At 49.6% G+C, this 14,546-nt stretch overlaps 1 protein-coding gene across 3 annotated transcripts in view; it reads right to left on the bottom strand.

Annotated features, from left to right (window-relative positions):
* The window catches only part of PAX5 (paired box 5), a 194,733-nt gene that overhangs the window by 84,025 nt on the left and 96,162 nt on the right, over positions 1-14,546 (bottom strand). For 2 of the 3 annotated variants that reach the window (XM_053908105.1, XM_053908106.1), the window contains exons 7-8: positions 8,295-8,351; positions 2,159-2,288 (exon numbers count right to left, since the gene is read on the bottom strand). In XM_053908105.1, the coding sequence (XP_053764080.1) occupies positions 2,159-2,288; positions 8,295-8,351 (187 nt within the window). The remainder of the gene's footprint in view (positions 1-2,158; positions 2,289-8,294; positions 8,352-14,546) is intronic. The other variant, XM_019454478.2, reaches the window with a different exon arrangement.

The raw sequence follows: 14,546 nt of genomic DNA on the forward strand, positions 1-14,546 counted from the left end.
TTTCCTCAGCATTGGTTTTTTTGGTACTATTGTTAAAGGACTCTTCTATTATTTTTCTAGCTAGCCATTGTTTACTCACAAAAAAAGCTAATGATTATATTTATAATTAGAATACTTCCAATATTTCAACATCAAGCATACTGTTATGCAAGATCAAGCAAAATAAAGACATGGGTAAACTTTTAAAAAATAAACTAAATTTTGAAGAATTTTAATAAAGTAAAATAGCTCAGAATTGCACATGATCACGATGTGGTCCTAGATACAGTAAGAGCTCTTCATTTAATGTAACCCTGACTTTCCCCTACAGCCTTCATCTGCCACTGCATATCTTTCTTTCATAGCCCTATGTGGTCCTCCAGAGAAATATCCCTTCAGCAATGAACACCCAGGAAAACACACCTTTCTGGAAGGGCATGCAAAAGAGCTCACTATCTCTACTTTCTGCAGAGCAAGGCAGAAAATATTTCTTCCAAAGTAGCCATCCACTACCTGAGTGCTTTTAAAATTCTACAGCAGGTAATTTCATGTGTTTTTAGGAAAGATGAAAGTGAAAAGCAACACAAGTAGTAACAATGGGTCAGAGACTAGAATTATCTCCAAAATTAATTTTTTTTTTTTTTTTTTAAAGATCAAGCATGATTCTGACTTGGGTCTGGAGTACAAACAAGTCTTTGGTCAAAGGTTTACCTGAAAACCCAATCCACACCCAGACCCACTGCCTGGGTCAACTAAACCTTCTGTGACATCAGGGGAGAGGACCTCATGGGACATCTGTGCTGTTAGTAAAGCCCCACTCTAACGGAGGCTCCCCACCCTCTATCTCTGTCCCAGTGCTGACACCTCCCCACCTGTGCTGGTTCAGCTGCCCCCAGAAGCTTGCCAAGATCTGCAAACAGGGCCTCCACTGCTTCTGTCTGAGCCCCACGAGCCTCAGTGCCAACCTATCAGCACAGGTCTCAGAGCTGGGTTCTCTCTGTCTCGGAACCTACGTGACATCAAGCCCTCTCCCCTAAAACTCAAACCTGAGCACAATCCCCAGCTTCCCCGACACAACCATAGCCCGCCTGCACTTCTAAGAAGCCCTTGTCTCTGTTACTTCTTACCGTGCCCTGCCTACCAGCCTCCAGGGACATCCTGCTACCCCCCGCTGGACCCCAAGGCTCTGGCCCAAGTGCTCCCCTTGAGCCTCCTATTATCTGTCTGTATAGTATCTGAGACTGCTTCCTGCCTGCCAGCTCGGACAAACTTCCAGGGTCTGTCCCCCCATGTTATCCCACTGCTGCTGGAGCAGGAAGAGGTGTCTGCCTAACTCAGCCCTTGTGGTCCAGCCTTTTCTGCAGCAGCAAACCCAACAATGTGACCGGCCACCACGAGAAGGCTCTGAGAGGAATAACAGCAACATGTATCGGGTGCTTGCCGTGTGCTAAATAAGAGTCTAAACACTTTATATGTATTAATGAATTAATCCTCACAATAACACCATTCCCACTGTAGAGATTTTTTTAAAAACATAGCCCGGAATCCTTATACATTTACCCAAGATTACACAGTTAGTCAATGGCAAGTTCAAATCCAGCAATGTGCCTCCAGGATCCAAACTCAATCTTTACACTGACGGCTAAAGAGGCTGGCCCTGGGCCTTCCAGAAAGGCAGCTACGTTGCATACGCCAAGCACTTTCCAGCCTAAACCTCTTACCCTTCCTGACTCAGTCTCTGCCTGGAAACCCGAAATACCAATGCCAATCTGCCAGGAGTCTGCTCCTTCTCAAGTCCTACCACGCAGGGTTGCCCTTCTCGTGAGAGGGATAAATCCCAGACCTCTGAACCTCCTGGCTGTATCCACAGAGAATCCCGAAGTCACCACGGCCCTTCTTGTCATGGGCCTTTCTTGCCACCTGTCCCAACCCACAGCCCATTTGACACTCACTCTCCGCTGGCTTTATCAGAGCAAATACAGCCATGATTCATCACAGCCGCAGCTCTGGGCCCCGGCAGTATCCTGCCTGACCGATTCCAGGGCCCCAGAACCTTACTAAAACAAAAATGGCCCGTCAAGTCCAAAAGCACCAAGCCACTCTTCCCCCCACCCATGCAGGCACTCTCAGTCTCCCTCTGTCAGTCTCTCTCTCTCTCCCCCACCCCAGGTGCCCTCACCTGTCACAATGGGGTAGGACTGTGGCCCGGGCACGCTGCTCCCAATGTCGGTGGGAGTGGGGCTGGTCAGGTTGGCCTTCATGTCATCCAGCCCTCCAGCCAGCGAGGCCATAGCTGAGTACTCAGTGGTCTGAAAGAGGAAACAAAACAGAAATGTCTCAGCATCAAGACTCCAAAGCCCCCCAGCGAAACGCCACCACCACATTCTGGGCTTCAGCCACCTCGCTGGGCTAGCCCAGGCCAGCGCCAGGGCCCACGGGGGGCTCGCAAACCCCCCAGTGTTGAGAAGGCAGATTCAGCTCAATAGAGCAAGACAGGTATCCAGAGTAGACAGTTCTCCCCGGGTGAGGAGGGAGGTGGGCAGGAGTCAGGTGCAGCTTCACAAGAATTCAAACCTAGCTTCTTGTGGCCTGTAGGTTCCATTTGCCCAGCCCCAGTGGCCACCGACAATGTCTTGAATACAGGGAGGGAGATATCAGTAACTAAAAGCAAGGCAGAAATAACAGTCTTGTTGCCAAGAGGATAGAAAGAAAAGTTTCTGATTTCAATGCTCTTAAACCACAGACGCAGAATCACAGACACAAGGTTAAAAGGACTTTGAGACCTCATCCGTGCCAAACTCTCAATTCACAGATGACTGAACTGAGGCCCAAGGCAAAGAGGGCTTTGTCCATGGCCAATGGGGCAGAATCCCAGTGCAGGGAGTAGTCCACCAGAAACTCTCACTCAAAATCCAATACATCAAACCAAATGAACCACAGTTTGGCAAGTGTGTTGAATTCCGGCAGCATGTAAACTATGTGCTGCAAATTGTGAGGTGCACACATCTGACTTAGCAAGTCCACAGCAGCCATGGGCACTTGGCCCAGGGTCATGCTCCTTCCTTTAAGCCATTTCATGAAATCAGAGCTTGTGATGACTCATTTCCTTGACATCCTAGCCACTGTCAAATGGCCTCCAGAAGATGCCAACCTGGGCCTTCCCACTCAGAGACAGACCAAATTAGAAGTGTGAGTTCCAGGTCTCTTCCTTCCATGCAACCCCCAGGCCTAGTTTCGGGTACAGAAAATATCTGCAAACGCCCAAGCCAAAGAATTTGGTTGTGTATGCCAAACTCTTGGCATGAGCAGTTCCCTCCAGGACGCTGGCATCGCAATGGAGGGCACATCCTTGTCTGTCCAGGGTTACATCCTTGGCAGACAGGGACAGGGAAGGAAGCCACCTTCTGAAAGGAGACACAGGCACCTTGGGGAGGATGCTGAGGACTGAGCCACAGGGAAGGGAACCAGGGGAGCCACTGAGCAAGTGGCAGGCAGAGGGGACTCAGACTCGGGTACATTCCTGGTGCTTCTCTCTGCATCTGAACTAGAAAGTACTTCCTGGGCAGCTCAGCCTGGGGTGGTGGGCAACAGTGAGTCCATGAGGGTGCAGGCCCAGGCACCTGCCGTGAGTCTCACCGAGGACAGCTCTGTCCAGAGCTCTGGGGCTCTCAATCATCTCCAGCAGAGGCTGATTCGGAAACATGCAGAGAAGAGCACAGGCTTCTACAGGAGAAGGACATGATAGGGACACGCCTCCCCGACTATATCACTATAAAGCTGTAGTAATTAAGACAGGGTAGGATTGGCACAGGGACAGATAAATAGATCAGTGAAACAGAAGCGAGTCCAGAAACTGATCTGTGCATAGATGGAACCTTGATATATGAGAGAGGTGATGTACAAATCAGCAGGGAAGGATGGACTCTAATAAACAGTGCGGGGGTAACTGGTTATCCATTCAGAAACAAGGGGGAAAAAAGAAATTGGATCTTTACTTTATACCAGACACAAAAATCAATTCCAGGTGGATTGGAGACCTAAATGGGAAAGGCAAAGGCATCTAACGTGGTCGGCTCTAGGTCCAGTCAAAAATCCTTGGGAACAAACCTGCCCTTCAAGAGGAAACAAGTGGTTCTGGGATGCTCACCACAGGGTGGGTCCTAGTCATCCTGCCACCCTGATCCAATGCCTCCTCCTCCAGGAAGCCCTTCCTAACTACCATTTCTTAGGAGGCAGGAGCCCTGCCTTTGCCCCACTGGCCTCACCATGAGGTGTCAGGGCAGTAAGAACCATAATCTTCACAATCACGTCAAAAGCTCACATTTATTGATCAATTGCTCTGTGTCAGGAGCTTTACCTGAATCTTCCATTTAATCCTCACAGTAACTCCACGAAATAGGTTCTATGTTATCCCCATTTTACAGATGACGAACTGAGACTTGTTATAGAAAGGAAGTAGCTTGCCTAAAGTCACACGGCTTCTAGGTGCCAGAGCCAGGATTCCAAACTGGATCAATCTGACTCCAAAGTCTTGACAGTTACTCTAATGATTTCCATACCGTAAATCCTGTCCTATAAACAGATGTGAAATCAATTTGCTAGTGCCAATGTTTTAAAAAAAAAACGAAATTAGAATGGACTAGAACAGAAAAATACCCAAGGTTCCCACACACAGAAAGAAGAAGCCCTGTTTTATAAATCTTTGTTTCACATAGAAGTGGAGATGAAAAGATCTTTCTTGCTTTAGGTCAGGACCAGCAAAGTCTTCATTCTATGCAGCAAGGAGCTGTTGGGAAAAGGTCACTGTCTAGACTTCATTCCCTGTAGAAGGAGACTTGGTCATGACATTAGCCATTAGGCATTTGCTGAAAAAGGACCTTGGAAGTAAAGCTCACTGGAACAGCTCCTTCAGCGTATCGCCACGAGCAAAGACAGGAGGTCAAAACACTTCTGTAAGGGTCTCTTCTGAGATGGTATCTTCTAGGGTTCCCGGGACCCTGGGGTAGGGGACAGGGCCCCTTCCTGTCTGTGTTACCAAGGGCGCTGGTGGAGGCCTGAGCATAATGAATGTTCAGTATTTATTGAGCCTTTCTTGGGCACAAGATGCATGTGAAGCCCAGACATGCTCTTTGACTTTCATCCACAAACCCCAAGGGAAAAGATATGTGGCCCCAGAAGCTTTATCGAAGGGGAGCAGGAACACAGAGACATTAATTGACCACGGAGCAGGAAGCGGCCAGGAAAGGGTTCTTGCGTGGGCTTTATTCAGCCCGGGTCTGAGCTATCCCAAACCCTCAAGGCTGATAAGAGCTGAAGAAAGGTTCAGAGGGAAGAGGACAGGAGTGGTCTGAAACAGGGCACATGACAATGGTTGAAGGAAGTGAAACTGTAAGAGGCAAAGACGGAAAGGTAGTCCGGCTGGGATCCGCCTGTGAAGGGTTTGCACAGTGAACACATGGGTGAACAAATGAATGAGTGACCTTCAGGCAGTCCAGGCAGCAATCTCAATGAAGAGTCAGCATCCCTGCGCCCCTCCCCACCCCACTGCCAGACCTACCCTTCCTAGATGCCAGGCTGGGCAGCTGGGTCTGCAAGGGAGAGCCTTTATTTCCCCCAAGAAAGCAGAGCCCAACCTGAGTTTCAGAAAATTGCAAGAGGGTGGCCAATAGGGATATTTCTTCATTTCTTTGATGTCCCATTGGAAGGGTCTTTTTGCTATTTGATTTTGTTTTAGTCCATAAATTCATCGTCAGAGTTTGCCCGGTCACTGGGTGCCAGGGTGGCTCAGTCGGTTGAGCGTCTCACCCTTGGTTTTGGCTCAGGTCATGATCTCACAGTTCATGAGCTCGAGCCCCACGTCGGGCTCTGCTCTGACATCACAGAGCCTGCTTGGGATTCTCTCTCTCCCTCTCTTTCTGCCCACCCCACCCCCCGGCTTGTTCTCTCTCTCAAAAATAAATAAACTAAAAAGCATTTTACAAAAAGATAGCCCAGTCACTTTGACAGTTGAGTTTGGATCAACTTTCCAAGACACCAAATCTTTAACTTGTGTTACACATGTGCTAGGAGGTCTCAAAATCCAGTCTCCCAACCACCACTGGCTGCCAGAAGGTAAAGTGAATGTCCCTAAAGAGTGGGGACTCTGGGGACAGGGGACTTAGAAAAAGGCCCTCAGCAGCCCTTTGCCAACTGTCCCTCCTACCACCACCACCTTGCAGGTCTTGCCCCCTGCCTAGTCTCTCCTCTTTGGTGGGACTCACAGTGCTCACCCTGCTCCTGTATGAGCCAGGGGATGCTGCCATTTAGGTTGGTGTGTACTTTTTCCCTAAGTCCTCATCACTGCCTGTCCCTTTGAGCTGCTATGATTTTGAAAGGAAGCTGCACTCTCTCCAGTCTCCTGCTTCTTTGTTACAGTGGCTGCTCTACAGCCTGCCTCTGCCCGGAAGACTTGTCTCACTCAGTCACTTACAGAACTCCTACACTGTCCACAAGACCCAGCTCAAATGTCACCTCCTCAGTGAGGCCATTCCTGGGCCCCACATGCTACCATGAAATCATGACTCCCTTGTCTATGCTTCCACACTTGATGGCATTTTCCACAAACCTCCATGATCACTTTTCACCATGTTTAATGGTTGTTTGTCTATCTCTTTCTAGGTTGCCTTGAGAGCATGGAACATCCCTAGAGCCCCTGAAGTGCTTTTTGAATGAATGAATGAATATATGATCCAGTAGCATGGCATCAACCACAACACTCCAAAATTAACTGAGAAGTGTTTCAACAAGAACTCCAAGTGATATGTCAACCTTCCCCTGCCCCCCTCCCACCTCTCCCCTCATCAAGTCAGGTGACCAGAAAACAATGCCCTTGTCCACCCTTAAACGCTCTGGGGAAGTGCTTTCACTCATCTGTGATAACATATCAGGCATTCAACATTTGTTAGAGGAAATAGAAGCACCATACAAAAAAAAAAATTGTTAACCTCCGAAGACACTGCCACTGAACATTCAAAGTCCTTGCCAATCCCTCCTGCAATTCAATACCCCAGAAGCCAGTTTTTTCTCCTGATAAATGGTTAACCTGCCTGTGGCTGAACAACAGGAACACTGGAAACCACTATATATCCCTTTTTGCATTGGCTGCCAGGAAGCTCAGTCTATTTCAGTGTTAAACCACCACAACCACATCATTGCTTGCACCTGTTGTTATGATCTTCCCTTTTTCACTACATAATTTCTGAACTTTCTTTTCAGCCTTAACTTACTAATTTAGATACACGTAATTGTTTATTTTTCAGGACACCTCAAGTCCTTTGTGAAAATGGAGGCTGGGAGAGGTAGAAAGAATGACAGAAAAAGAAAAAAAGGAAGATCAGGAGAGAAAAAGAGAAGAGAGAAGGCATTGTTGGTGCCTCTGGGAACAGTGACAATTTACTTCTGTTTCTCATAGTTATTTGGGAAGCCAAGGGCTGAAGATGACTGAACAAGGGCAGTCACATGCGCGGAAGTGTGCTGGTGCGCCTACATTGGCAACATAGCTCTGCTCTCCTCCCCACCACTGACAGTCACAAGGCAACAGCTGCGTCCCACATTTCCAACTTCTCTGAGCTCTTAGGGTTCTTTCTTAGAGTATTATTTTGGGCTTCTGCTCCCTTCCCACCAGGGCCCCCTGGTGCCATCCTTGACTGTGACCCAGAAAGATAAATGAACCGAAGTCGGCAATTCACAGACTGTCCACTCCAAGGCAACCAACTGGGATAAAACTCTCTGCCTGCTGCCACAGATTCTTGGGAGGGCTCAAGGTCAAGCCCGCCAGGGATGCACACCCTCCTCACAGCGGACGCCGTGCTCCAGATGATGGAAAGTCTTACACTCTCCCGTGTCTGAGCCAGACGGATACTCGGGGTCATCTTCCCCAACCTGGAAAAACTGAGGTTCGGGGAGGGGAGCGGACTTCCTCAGCTCATGTTTATCTGTATCACTCATAGCCTTTGACCCTGTGGTAGAAAGAACAATGAACTAGGAGCAATAACACAGGGCTCTCCCCCCAGCGCTGCCTCTTTCTCACCTGTGTGACCTGAGGCAGGCCAGGCCAGCTCTCGGAGCCTCCTTGTCCTCATTAATAAAAGGAGATTTCAGTCGAACCCCTTGCTGCCTGCCTGCCAGGGCGAGCACGAGGATCTGAAGGATAAGGACAGGGATGGCACTTTGGAAACTAAGCACCACAAGGGATAAGGAATCCTAAAGGGGACTCCAGGAGGCACGTGCTCCCGGAACGTGGGTGCTGGGCGTCATTCGGGTCCCTAGGAAATTACCTGGAAAAGGACTGCCTGGGGCTGCACCAAGTATTGTCTCATCAGCACGGGGCACCACTGCCATAGCATGGAGGAGAGAAGAAACACAGACACGTGAGAAGGAGGGCAGCACGAAGAAGGGCAGGGCATGGGGACAAGGCTGCAGGGCTGGCTACCTCTGGTGGCTACCTCGGCCAGAGAGGCTTCCCCGTCACCTGCTGAGCTCCTCCAGGCTCGCTGCCGAGCTTCAGATGGCCTCAGCAGCTGGGCCAGTGCCAGGCCAACTGCTCCCAGCCTGTGGGACCAGACACCTGCCCGCCTAACACCTTCCCAGAGGAGGGCACAAGCTGGAGTGGGGGAGGTGTGTCCTCGGGGCCTGGCCCGATGACCTGAGATTGAGGAGGCAGAGGGGTCTGGATGCCTAAGGCAGCTGGGGTGGAGCCCGGCCCTGGGGGCAGGTGTCTCCCTTCCCGGGCCTCTGCCTCCCCAGCTGCCTGAGGACGTGCACTTGATCTCCACTCCCCCTGCCACCGCCGATGCTCTTTGCCTCTATAACTGGCCACATGACAAGGTGTGGGTACCCTGTTCAACAGATGAATTCCAAGGCAAGAAAAGAGAGATGGAGGGGATCTTATAGGTTAGAGAAGACTTGACACGTATCAGTGGGTCGCAGTGTGGACCCTGGTTCCAACAAATAAACTGTAAAAAATACAGCTGTGAAAGAATTATTATGACATATTATGAAACTATTGTAAATGCAAACACAAACTGTGTATTTGAAATATTTGAGGACATTACAGATTTGCTAACTTTTTAGATGTGATCATGGAGTCATGGTTATTATGCTTGTTAAGGCCTCATCTTTTATTATTTATTTTCATTTATTTATTTTTTTTGATGTTTATTTTTCAGAGAGAGAGAAAGAGACAGAGCATGAGCAGGGGAGGGGCAGAGAGAGAGGGAGACACAGAATCTGAAGCAGGCTCCAGGCTCGGAGCTGTCAGCACAGAGCCAAACACAGGGCTCGTACTCACGAGCCATGAGATCATGACCTGAGCCAAAGTCGGATGCTTCACCGACTGAGCCACCCCGGCGCCCCAGGCCTCATCTTTTAAAGTCATTCTAAAACATTTGCAGATAAAGTGAAACGATGTCTGGAGTTTGCTTCCAAATAAAACTAAGAGAGTTCACTGCAGTTACCCTGTAGTCTATGTACGCAATGGATAAATGTGGTCTCTCTATGCAGCGGAGTACTGTTCAGCAGTAAAAAGGAACGAGGCTCTGAGGCATGTGATACAGGTGAGCCTCAGAAGCATGCTACGTGAAAGACGCCAGATGCTAAGTGGGACGTCCAGAACTGACAGAGCTACAGCCACAGAAAGCAGAGCAGGGGTCAGCTAGAGCTGGCGGGAGAACAGGGGTTGATTATGAATGCACACAAGGGATCTCCTTGGAGTGACAGGGTTGTTCTAAAACCGGGCTGTTGGTGTTGGTGACACAGCTCCATAAATTACTAAAAATCGCTGACTTGTATACTTCAACTGAGTGAATCTTATGATATAAAAATTCAAATTCAATAAAGCTGTTACAAAATAAAGCAGAGTGTGGGGAGAAGTGGGGGTACCTATGGAACAGGTCTAGCCATGAGTCGAGAATCGTTGAATCCAGGGGCAGGATGCTTATAGGTTAATTAGACTATTTTGTCTACTTTTGAAATTCTCCATAATTAAAGTCAAAAACCCGAAATAGCACGTATTTGAGTCATGACCCCACTTGCCAGCACCCATCAGCTGTCCAACAAACACCTGCAGAATAATGAGAGCACCCCAGAGGATGAGGAAACGGCCAGGAATTTGCTCTCTTGAAGTCTGTTCCTTCTCCATCTTCAGGGACTCCAAGGTTCCAAACACAGGAAGCATAAGGCTTCCGGTGTGCCTGGCCCTTTCCAGCCTGCAAAGTCCCTGCAGGCCCATTACGTCCTTGGGAATCCTGGGGTGCAGGCAGACACAGGGACGGGGCTCAGAGAGGGGAGCCCAGGTGTGCCAGCTCCAAGCTCAGTGCTGGCCTGTTACCCCAGAAGCGGAGTTGGGATTAGAGAAGACTTTACTACCTAAGCCCTGAGGAGAAAGCTCACACACTTGCAGGGGGACGTCTTCCTCTCTGCAGTGCCCCACCTACAGGCTGAACTCCACTCTTCCAGCTAGGGAGAGAGCTCTGAGTCTGCAAGCAAGGAGGAGGAAGGTTCCACACTTTTAAACCTGGGCACACAAAAACTGCACCTGCACAACATATGTTAAGGAATAGTTCTGTCTTGATTATAGTGGATCAGACCAATTGGCAGGGAGCCTGGAGACCGGACACTGCCTTGGACTCCCGTTCGACCTGAGGCAGACCCCGCCCTACTCTAGGTCTCAGTGACTCCAGCTGTCAAATGAGGGAGATGGACCAGAACTGTCAGGGCCGCTCTGCCTTTGAGGCCTCACCCAGGGTCTGTGCTCCACGCAGGTGTGGTCCTCGACGTGCACATTGGGTTTCACCTTGACGTGGCTGAGGTCAGGCTTAGCCCACATTCTATGGGTCAGTGAAGGCGTCGCCCATTCTACCCAGGTCCCTGAATCCAGACGCCTGGCAGTCATCAGGGGAAGAATATGGCCTAGGAAGCCCACCAGCCCTGGATCCAGGAAGATGGGCCGAGTTCGTGCTATGTGGAACTAGGCCAGGCACGTTCTCGGTCCCTTTTCTCATGTGTTACATGAGGATATATGACCTTCCTCACAAGGTTGTGAGAAGGCACAAGGTAGGTGATAAGAGTGTCAAGGCCTTGAGGGCAGTCCTTTTTATTCTCATTTTTTGATTCCTTGGGGCCAGACGTGTAAACAAACACTTGAAAAATGCCGAAGAGGGCAATAGGAGGGATCCCGTGTTGGGGGTACCGTTCTGTATCTTAAGTCTCTCAACACCACTATCCCGATGTGATATTGTACTATAGCTTTCCAAGATGTTACCACGGGGAGAGACTGGAAAAGGGTATACAGAATCCTTCTGTGTTATTTCTTATAAGTGCATGTGGACCTACAATAATCTCAAAATCAAAGTTTAATTTAAAAAAGAGTAAAAAATAAAAAACAAGGTTTTAGCATTCCATCCCCACTAAACCTAATAAAAGATGAATTCAACTTCTGGGGCACCTGGGTGGTTCAGTAGGTTAAGCATCCGACTCTCGATTTCGGCTCAGGTCATGATCTCATGGTTCGTGGGTTTGAGCCCTGTGTCCGGCTCTGGGCTGACAGCACAGAGTTTGCTTGGGATTCTCCCTCCTGGTCTCTCTGCCCCTCCCCCACTCTCACGTGCACTCTCTCTCAAAATAAATAAAGTTAAAAAAAAGAAAGATGAATTAAACTTTTAAAAAATGTTTGCTACAAGCGAACATAAATGATGCTTTCAAGAGTACTCCATAACCTACACTGGTACTGTTAGTATTGACTGAGGGAACGAACTGCCAAGGATTCTGAATGACCTGCCCCTTCCAGGAAGCTTTCCCCGATTTCCCCTCTTGTGTGTTCCTAGAACACCAAAGTGGTCATACCTCTGTCACGACCCTTATCACTTTGCATCATACACCTAATTGTTTAGGGCCCTCATGCCCCAACTAGAGTGTGAACTTCATGAGGATAGAACTATGTCTCCCTCATCTTAGTGACAACAGCTCCTGGCCCAGTGCCCAGCTCTGAACAGATGTGACATAAATGCCCGTGGAACCAAATGAACTGGGACAGGTACCCTGGCCCGGCTCTGCCGACAGTACCAGAGGTGCTTCCCAGGGTCACTGAGAGGATAAGTGATCTCAGGGTGCTTTTATTTATCAGAAAGTACTAGGGCGTGGGTGAGACATGCCCTCTATTCATTTGGCTCTCCAGCTCTGTGCCCATGCTTGCACCACAATGGATTGCAGTGAAACCAAGGGGCTTCCAAGAAGAGACCTGCGAAATGTAACTGACTCATCTCTCCTTATTCTGTTTGCAGCCTGCCGGCACACCCCCCACGACGCACTCCCAGGTGACGTGGAGTAGCAGGGAAAGCCCCAGGGAGGGGGTTGAAATGAGATACTGTAGTTTCTGTCCAAGAGAAACTTTCCCAGCAATGACTAACCGGGAGGTCCCCTATTTCCTCCCTGACCACTTAGAGAATTTTATGGGCCCCAAATCTCAGGGCCCAAAGGAGCTTGGGAATTACGACAAAGGCTGATCTTTTATCTGATGCTTGAAACCCACTAGTGATGGAGAACTCACTGCTTCCTGAGGCAACCACTCCAAGGCCACCCAGCTCAGCCTTGAGGAAGTGCTAAAACTGTCCCTTTAGGCCATCGTACACTGGTCTTGGGGCTCCAGTCCCAACAAATGTCCTCTCGGGCCATGGGTGGCAGCGTCCCTCCCTCCTGGGTCCGATGCAGGGCTCACAGTCGTCCACTCCTCCTTCTGGACATGTTCTCTCTGACTGGGGCATAAGAAGCTTCCTTCTGCTCTTCTGGTGACCTCATCACCTGGCTGACTCACGCTGTTCTCAATCAACTCAGGGCTCACTACAAGTTCATTAGAAATGGAAAGCGATTGTGTATATGATTTTTTTTAAGTGTTCCTTTTCTCCCGCCTCTAACCACTGTGCTGTTTGCAACCAGAATGCTCTATGCTTATAAACTCTCTCTGGCTTCACGCTGCCTCCAGCTAATATCGAGCTGAACCATACCAGCCCCAATCCAAATTCCAACGGACCTTTCCAGCTTCAACTCCAATCTACCCGACTTCCAAAACAGCGTCTGCTACTCCAACCACACTGCACACACTAATCCCTCACAGTCCAGGTCACTGCACCCAATACCTTTGCTCACAGGGTCTTCCCATCCCCACCCCAGTCTAAATCCTTGTCCTCTAAGGTCAAGATCAAATGGCATCTGCTTCTGATGCTTTCCTTAGATTTTTGGTTGAAATAGATCATTTCCTTCTCTGAATTCCCAAGGCATTTTCCCTGCACTTCCTTTAGGACATTCATTCCATGCTACTTTATCCTAGTAATTTGGGATCCCATCTGCTTCCCCACTGAGATGCCTATAGGCAGCATTCTGGCCTGGTTTGAAGCTGGATCCCACCAGTAGGCAGAGGGAGTGCCCTCTCTGTCACTCAGATAGGACCTATCCTGAGTGAAACTGAGCAAGAGAGGGCGAGAAGGGGCAAACGAATCTATGGCTCACCCTGAACCTTAAGAGTTCTGCCAGAAGAGGGGGAAGAGAAGGCCCTGGGCTCAGAGCATTCCAGCTCTTGCCTTTCCAAATGCAAGAAAAGAAATGACAAGGCTTGGAGCACTAAGCTCCACTTCTGGAATATGAGAGCCAGGATCCAGGGGTCAAGGCCTCCTAAGTGATAAGAAGATGTAGTGTAGGGGGAAGGGAGGAAGGAAGGAAGGAAGGAAGGAAGGAAGGAAGGAAGGAAGGGAGGGAAGGAGGGAGGAAGGGAGGAAGGGAGGAAGGAAGGAAGGAAGGAAAGAAAGAAGAGAAGGAGGGAGGGACAGGAATCATTCAGGGGAGGAAGGAAGAGGACACCCTGACCTGGGAGCCCCAGGTCCTGCTCAGGCTCTGCCTGTCTGTGTGATGAGCAGCTCCAGATCCTGACATGAAGAAGAAGAGAGACAGTTCCCAAATCAGAGCTCCATCTTTAGGCAGCCAAATCTCATGGACTTCTCCCAGGTGGTCCATGGCGTGGGGGCGGGGGGGGGCAGGGAGCGGGGCTCAATGTCCCACTCTGCTACAGGGCTAGGAAGGGAGCAGGGCAGAGAGACTCATTACCCCCCAAAGGAATGCAGGTCTATTGGCTAGCAAGGGCCCTGAACGGGGGCATGCAAAGGGAGCCCTCTCCCCATCCTAAAGTACCTGGTATGAGAGTGGAGGGGGCACCTCGAGATGCTCATAGTGCACTTTCTTTCGGACTGACTTCCCAGCTGCAGGAGGAGAGAGGTTATCTTGGGGCCATAAAGAAAGGAGATTTCCCTCTGGACTGCAAGATCAATAGGGTGGGGGCAGGGAGGTAGGCCTGGATGCCCCTGCCCAACACCACCACCTCTGTCCTGCTGCTGCTGAGTGGTGACACATGTGCATGCACACACACACACACACACACACACACACACACTCCCCAGGCCAGAGGCCACCTCTCCACCCCATCTGCTCCCTATCAGACAGAACTTTCTAAAGGGTGATATTCTGCAAAGGCAAACACGGGCAGT

The sequence above is a fragment of the Panthera pardus genome, unplaced genomic scaffold (genome assembly GCF_024362965.1).
Source record: "Panthera pardus isolate Hobbes unplaced genomic scaffold, ASM2436296v1 HiC_scaffold_20, whole genome shotgun sequence".
In the NCBI taxonomy this organism is placed as follows: domain Eukaryota; kingdom Metazoa; phylum Chordata; class Mammalia; order Carnivora; family Felidae; genus Panthera; species Panthera pardus.